At 42.7% G+C, this 7,810-nt stretch overlaps 1 protein-coding gene across 2 annotated transcripts; it reads left to right on the top strand.

Annotated features, from left to right (window-relative positions):
• The first annotated feature begins 2,941 nt into the window (after window positions 1–2,941).
• On the top strand, window positions 2,942–6,811 carry LOC141411016 (serum amyloid A-3 protein-like). 2 transcript variants are annotated; one of them, XM_074042660.1, is made up of 4 exons: window positions 2,942–3,067; window positions 3,442–3,536; window positions 6,060–6,198; window positions 6,524–6,809. In XM_074042660.1, exons 2-4 carry the CDS (start codon window positions 3,446–3,448, stop codon window positions 6,660–6,662), a joined length of 369 nt encoding a protein of 122 aa, XP_073898761.1. In that variant the 5' UTR covers window positions 2,942–3,067; window positions 3,442–3,445; the 3' UTR covers window positions 6,663–6,809. The 2 variants fall into 2 exon arrangements, with proteins under 2 accessions (XP_073898761.1, XP_073898765.1); XM_074042664.1 differs by having other exon boundaries at window positions 3,002–3,067; window positions 3,445–3,536; window positions 6,524–6,811.
• The last annotated feature ends 999 nt before the right edge of the window (window positions 6,812–7,810 follow it).

Raw genomic sequence — 7,810 nt, 5'->3', positions numbered from 1 at the left:
GAGTAATATTCAATGCTGGGAAAAATCCCTGTGAAGAATTCATCTTAATGTCTTCTTACTGTACTTGCTTTCTAATATATCTGTCAAAGAAGAGCATGACTTGATTCAGTGAAAAAGTGGGGAGAGGGCTTTCAGCAATGGATAGCAAAATAAATGTGATAGGATGTAATCACAGGCCAAGATTTCTATACCAAGAAAAGTAGGAAAAGGGATCCGAATATCATATGCTCTCCTCTAGGAAGCAGTCAGTCAAGTACTCCGATGAGTACTCCATGGCTGTGGATGGCTTACAACACCCCTCTTTCCCATCTCTCCTGCTCCTTATGTAATCCTAGAACCAAGCAAGCCAAGGCAGTCCAGGGAATCACACTTTTGCCAAAGAATAGAAGTTGCTTAGGGAATGTCCAACTGTTGTTGCAGAAATATTGTCAAATGAGAAACCAAGCGACACTCAGATAAACTCATACTCAAAATTCTGGGGCCCCCAGCAGTGAAATGACTGGATTCTTGTAGGGCAGTGCCAGGGATCAGACTACAGTGAACATTGCTAATACATGGGCTTACATTGGGGTTAGGGACCCAGGGAGGTTTAGGTGGGAGCAGAGTGGGGGGCCTGTGCCTGGAAATCTGTTTGCAGAAGGAGACAAAGAAGGGCAGGAATGGGCGGTTATCTCCACATGGGGCCTTTAATCTTGGCCCTGGACTCATTTTATGGCTTAACTAGCAACTTCTCATGTCCTATAACCTGCTTTGAGGTGATCTTCCTGTTCACTGTGACTTGGGGTGCCTTGGATAAGAACCAAAGGGGCAAGAAAATCCATTGATAGTCATCTTCTCTATAATTTTCATCTCATTTTGCCCAAAAGAATTAAAATAAGGTCGGGGGCCAATGGCCCACACCTGTAATCCTAGCTACTCAGGAAGCAGAGTTCAGGAGGATCATAGTTTGAAGCCAGCCAGTGAAAATAGTTCACGAGATCCTATCTCAAAAAAACCCTTCACAAAAAAAGGGTTGGTGGAGTGGTTCAAGGTGTAGGCCCTGAGTTCAAACACCAGTGTCACAAAAAAAAAAAAATGTTAAAATAAGGTCCAGAACCAGAAAGAAGCATCACATGGTGTCAATCTTGCCTAATTTGCTTTATCCTGGATCATTGTTCCTTTTTCTAACATCCTATTAATACTGCTTCTGATCTTCTAAAAAAAAAAAAAAAAGGACAAAAACCCTGAATGTCCTTCATCCTTATTCTTCTCTGGGTTACTGAGTAAGGGTAAGTGCACCTACTTCCCAATCCTTATAAACCATCTTCCAGCATCTCTGCTAACATCATTTGCTTGCATCAGTTTACACTACTTCCCTCTGTCTCCAATATACTACCCGCATTCCTCTTCTTGCAAGCATCCCAGGCTAAAATCCTGAATCCTGGGCTGGGCCTTTCCTGCTCTGCTGCTTTCTGTAGGCTTCCAGACCAAGGTCCCACTGTAGAAGGACTAGAGCCAATGTCTTTTAGGATCCCTCATATCTCTGCCACATTACACATACACCATCTTTCTTTTCTAGGGAAATACAATAAATGTTAATTTTCCTTTTGGATGATGGAGTAGGATTGGGCAGACTGCCCAATTGGGCAATTGCGTGAAACTTTTTCCCGACACAATCTTAGCAGACTCACATAGTAAAGCACAGTCTTGCTTTTCATGCTACGGTTGCTATTTTTTAACATATGCCTTCTGCGCATCAGTGTGCTCATCCCACAACTCTGCTTTCTTTCTAAACCTTGGACTATTCTGGTAATTTAGCAGCCAGTGTTCCTGAAGATGCATTGATCCCTATGCATCTTCATCATGTCACTTCTGCATGATCTTATAGCAAGTTTTTATACCATTGTTCCGTTCTCCTGGATAAGAGCATCCTCCACATATAACCTGGTTACTGAAAAGCTGGTGCCCTGGCCTCAATGCCAATTTACAAATAATAAGACCCAGGTTTCAAGGGAAAGGAAATAAAGTTTATTGTTCATCAGACAAATAGGAGGAAAAAGAGAGTCAACTTTTCAGAGCTCTCTCATCCCGCTTCTGAAAGAAAATGTCATTTTTATAAGGGAATTCAAGGGCTCAGTTTGAGTACAAAACTCATGTCCCACAATAAGTGCTGGCCTTGGTTCTCCTGGCTTACTAGTCCCACATCTCCAAATCTGTATGTCTTGGTTGACAGGTTAACTCTGATGTCAGAGATAAGGGGGAGAAGATGAGAGACACACCGAAGGGGAGAGAGAGAGAGAGAAAAGAGAGAACAGATAGACAAACAAAGGGGGGAAGTGTCAGAATGTCACTTTGATTAAGAAGAATATCAACCTATCCACCATATAAGCTGGCTACCACCGAAAGATTTCCCTTTTGTAGTGCTGATTACAAACTTGGGGCCCAAGTAAGGAGTCAGTGGTCCTTAGCAAAATGTAGCTTTGAAGTGCCCATTATAACAGGCCATGTGATCTTCAGTAGCAATGATCATGAGTACTCATGAGTCTGGAGAAGGCCTTTATCCAGTGCTGAGTCCATACACATACATGCTAGCAGTTTTGTTTTCTTGGGTTGTCTGTCTTCTTTGTTTTTACTCTTACACCCCAAGGTCCCAGCTTCATTCTGGACTGTCCCTTGCAGTGGGAATTAGCTCAGCTGTTCTACTTCCCTAGTATCCTCACATTCTTTGTACAACCAAATCTTTTTTCCAATATTGATCACCTTTCACGGTACACAGTATATCACTGTGTGTTCATTACCGAATCCCAATAATTTCCAGTCAGGACTGTGACTGGAAGGAAACTGAAAATCCTGCTTTACTATATTCCTGGAAGTTGCCAGATTGCACAATCTGGGAGAATTAGATTTGTGTGAAGAAAGACCCTGGTGTTCTACATGGTGTCTGCTGGCCAAGAGGGATTGTGCAACAGGGAGAGAGGTTTGCTCCATGAGCCAAGTGCCAGTATATATAGCACCTACCACAGCTCTGCAGCAGGCAGCACGTGCAGCTCTAAATCACTTGGGGCCTCAGCAGGAACCACAGCCCAAGGTAGAGTGCTAGAACTTTGCAACACTTTGACTCTTTGGACATTTTCTTTCCCCATCACTCTCCCAAATGCCACCTTAGAAGCTTCCTGTATAGTTGGGGTTCAGGCATAACAAGGGGTGACTGAAATGAGAAATGCTCTATACAACTGGTCCATTGCAAGTGCTCAGACACTGAGATTCTAAGATGAACAGAAATGCAGAATTAGACCCTCTGAATTCTACTTATTTGTCATGTATTTATGCACACAAGAGAATTCTTGTATGGAAATTTGAGTGGGTTGTATTACTGCAATGCAAGAATAGGTCACCATTACAGAAAATCAAAGTCTAAGTAAAAGCTTCATTGTCCCGAGTTGTGTTTCCTTGATGCTACAGCAGGATGAAGCTTGCCATTGGCATCATTTTCTGCTTCCTGTTGTTGGGAGTTGACAGCCAAAGGTGGACCTCATTTGTCAAGGAAGCTGGTCAAGGTAAGGCCCAAAGGGTAGGGGGCAGGAGGCTGTGGGTCCAAGAATTTATTTACCTGAGCAGAGACCATATGTGCTCTGGGCAAAGGTGCTAGTGAAGCCATCAGGGAATGGAGGAGCATGGTGTTTCCTAACAGTAGTTCCCCATGCTTTTCTCCAGCTTTGACACTTCTCTATGAGCATCAGGTTTAGACAGAAACTTCATCAGGAGAGCAGGAGTTGGCTGGAATTCAGGAGGGGGAGGCTCTCTTAATGAAAGCGGGACTCTACTCCCCTCTACTGGAATGTTAGAGACGCACATTTCAATAGCCCTGAAGCTGGTACATCAAGTGTGTGGAGTGTGCTCAGGGAGGCTGAGCAGAACCAGTGCGGCCCCCATCCCACTGTGATAACCACCAAAATCACTGAGCTTCAGTATCTTGTAGGCAGTGTGCTAAAGATTTATGGGAGCAAAGCAACTCGTTTTCTTTCTTTAGTCCTGTGAAGTAGGCATCATTCTTACCTCTTAACAGAGAAACTGACTCACAAAGAGCCTGGGATACCTAACAGAATGCCAGAGAAAAAAAGGCAAGATTTAAGCCAGGTAGACTTGCTTCTCAGAGTACACTACAGCTACCAAATAAGAGAGTGAGATATTTGTGACAGAAATCCCATTTTTTTAATCTGAGAAATGGTAAATTGGACAGGGTGCCTTTTGGAAGGCAACTGTAGGTCCTTTATCCACAGTAAAAGACACGATGGTTTTGTTGGGATCAAGACACACTGAGCAAACAAACATTGAAGGAAATATACCCTCAGCCATAATAGTAAGACCTTGTTTTCAAATGCAGTATTTACTTATGTATTTATGTATGCACGTATTCATTCATGTATTGGTGTTACTGAATTTTTGAACTCAGGGCCTCATGCTTGCTAGACAGTTGCTCCACCATTTGGGCCATGTCCCAGTTCTCAAATTGCAGTATTTAAATTTCAGGTGTCAATTTTTCTGAGATAGTCTCTGAGTAATTTTTTTAAGGAATTGCTTTGCTCCTAGCTACATTCTCACATACCCAGATAAAAAATATTTCTTATTCTTTAGGTAATTGTTTTATGTAGGCTTGTTCTAGAAGCACTTGCATGAGCATCACAAGGGATCAGGTATACTCTGTGAAATGCTGAGGCCCAAGTCCATATCCCACTCCTCTGCCACTGAACCACAATGGCCCCAGTTTTTGTATGCACAGTAGAGTTTGAGAATCACTACCTCTGGTTGCTGCTCACAAATGATAAGAGGTGCCAGGCTTTCGGAACTATGCATTCAGCAAATCTTTATTCAAGTATTCCATTTAAATTAGTAACTTGGAGGGAATAAGTAGAAAAAAATAATAAAAGCAATCTCTCTGCACACCACAGACAAGTTATCTCCTAAGAGGAATTATATAAGCCATGATTAGAATACTACATTAGATTTCCCTCTCTTCTAGATTGATTTTTTTTTAAAGAATCTTTCCCATTTAACTTTAACTTGATCAGATTCCTTCAGGCCACTAACTCCCTGCTCATCTTTGTTTTATCCTTTTTCTTTTTTTTCTTCCATTCTTGCTAAGGCACAGAGAGTGAAAATATATTGAGCACTCGGCATGTTCTAGATAACATATGTGTATTTCCTCAGTTCTTCTCATGACTCCTGAAGTGTTCAACACTCTCAATTTTATTGGAGAGAACACTGAAGTTTTGAACCTAGTTGGTCAGTGCCTCTTTGTTTTTGTTTTTTGGTGGGACTGGGGTTTGTACTCATAGCTTGTAATTGCAAAGCAGTCATTCTACCACTTGAGCCACACCTCCACTCCGTTTTGCCCTGATTTATTTGTAGATGGGTTCTCATGAATATTTGCATGGGCTAGCCCCAATCCATGATCCTCCTGGTCTCAGCCTCTCAAGTAGCTAGGATTACAGGCATGAGCCTCCAGTGCCTAGCTCAGTTGCGGTTTCTCTGCATGATCATAAGTCTATTTAAATCTCTCAGAAACCTCAACTTTATCACCTGCCGATGGGATTCTGACAATTGTCCAGGTTCAATTATACCCGGGACATTCAGAAGGACTGAAGATGGCTGTTCTCACTCTGCCCATTAATTTCTCCCATTTTGAGAAGGTTGAGAGAGAGCTCTCTGTACCCTACCCTAAGAATCCCATTCTCATGCCTTAGGCAGAAGGTCCCTGGAGCTTTCTATAGAGAGAGTTTTCATTTTTATACAATGAAATATCCTAAAAGACCATTCTACATCTTCTTCACATGCTTCACACACAGTTAAAAACAAACTAGCAACAGAACCAAGAATGGATTAAACAGAATAAGACTTGCACCAAGTGCCATTCCCGCTACTGTAACCCAGGGAAGTAAAAAGTAAAGGAATCTTCCTTTCAAGTCACACTTTCTAGGGCTTTTTCAAAGGCTGAAATCTTTGGACTCGGTTGGAGGAATCTTTTTTCTTCCTCTCTCTTGCCCAGGCATGATCAATGTCATCATCTCTTCCTCTTCCAGGGGCGGGAGACATGTGGCGAGCCTACTCTGACATGAGAGAGGCCAATTGGAAAGGAGCGGACAAGTACTTCCATGCTCGGGGGAACTACGATGCTGCCCGGAGGGGACCTGGGGGAGCCTGGGCTGCTAAAGTCATCAGGTAAGGCAGGCTCCTGGGGAAGCCAGGCCCGGATGAGCAGGGCTGGACCGCCTTGGGCAGTCAGGAGAAGGTTCTCTTCTACACAGAGGTTCCTTGTGGTGGCTGCAGCCCTCCTCCTCTTTCCCATTCTCCCTCCTGTGCTTAGTGAGGGAGGAGTAGCTGGGCTGAGCAGGGATTTGGCTGGGCAGGGCCAGTATGTCAAGCTCCTCCTTCCTTGGCCTTCCTGGTCTCTTCTTACAGACATGCCTTGGAATGGGATTGAGAGAGTGGGGCTGTTGCTTATCAGACTGGTGATGAATCTCCTTTCTGTCTGTCCTGATTACAGTGATGCCAGAGAGGGTATTCAGAGACTCACAGGCCATGGAGCAGAGGACTCAAGGGCTGACCAGTTTGCCAATGAATGGGGCCGGAGTGGCAAAGACCCCAATCACTTCAGACCTGCTGGCCTGCCTAGAAAATATTGAGTTTTCTCTTTACTTGCATTTCAGGAAATAAAAACTGTAAATCCCTGAGGACAGGGCCAATTGGTAATGAGTTACTGAATTCTGTATCCCTAGAGTGCTTGATAGTGAACACATAAAATGATTAATAAATGCTTGTGGAATCCAACTTGTCATTGTAATCTGGAAAAAGCATATGACAGTCTCACTGGGAGCATGGACCAAGGGGATGGCTGGTAAACATTTTAATTTTTTTAAAGAAAATAAGGCACTAATTTTAAAATTGTACAGTCATACATGGGACAAATATGGCATCACAGCCTACATTATATATTCTATAAAATGGAAAGAACAGTAAGAAAATCCTATGGGCAACCTCAGAAATAAAATTTAAACTAAATAAAATGAACAAGTCCTTAGAAAAATATTATTTACAGAGATTCAGAAGAAATAATCTGAATCATCCCCCAATTATTTTAAGACTGAATTTTTCCACAAAGAAAATAGTAAGCGTAGATGGCTATTATACAAATTTAATTCCTCAAGAAGGCAAATCATTCACATTTCATACAAACATGCATATAATTGAAGAGAAAACGTTCCCCAACTCTTTCTAATTAGGTAGGAAAACTTTCAACAAGAACAGCAACAACAAAAGTGAAGGAAAATATCAAAAAGAAAAAGTACCCTGAGTAACCATGGATTGGCCTCAGCAGTGGCCATACTCCAGAAGATTATGGAATCTTACAGATGAGAGAGGGTTTCAGACAACTGCAGTCTTTCCCATATTAGACCTTCTCTCCTGGCTTTTGCTGGCCAGCATTCCCTGGAAATAATGCACTGTTTCTAGGCTCTGCATCTAGCCTCCTCATTGTCCAGTCATCTGTGTCCTTAGCACTTTTCACCTCCCATGAATCTGGGTGCCTTATTAGTCTCTCCCGCCATGGAGGCCTAGTCTAAGGAGTCTTTCCCTTCTTCTAGCCTCTCCTTCCCGAACCATGTGTTGTCCAGTCCCTGTCCATGGCATTAAGAAATACCTTTCAAAGATGTTTTCCTTCTTTTTTCCCCATTCAGGATAGAATGTCACCTTCATTGCATCAGATCTGTATCAGTGAACACCTCCATACCACTCTGCTCATGCCTTCTTGAGAATTCATATCCATACTTGCCAG

This window comes from Castor canadensis, chromosome 1, assembly GCF_047511655.1.
Source record: "Castor canadensis chromosome 1, mCasCan1.hap1v2, whole genome shotgun sequence".
Lineage (NCBI taxonomy): Eukaryota > Metazoa > Chordata > Mammalia > Rodentia > Castoridae > Castor > Castor canadensis.
The sequence above is the reverse complement of the archived record's forward strand: the minus strand, read 5'-3'. Positions and strand labels throughout refer to the sequence as shown.

Coding starts and splice junctions, on each gene's coding strand:
- LOC141411016 (XM_074042664.1), top strand. CDS start 3,446: ATGAAGCTTGCCATTGGCATCATTTTCTGCTTCCTGTTGTTGGGAGTT. Junction 3,537..6,059: donor TGTCAAGGAAGCTGGTCAAG/GTAAGGCCCAAA, acceptor TTCCTCTTCCAG/GGGCGGGAGACATGTGGCGA. Junction 6,199..6,523: donor TGGGCTGCTAAAGTCATCAG/GTAAGGCAGGCT, acceptor TCCTGATTACAG/TGATGCCAGAGAGGGTATTC.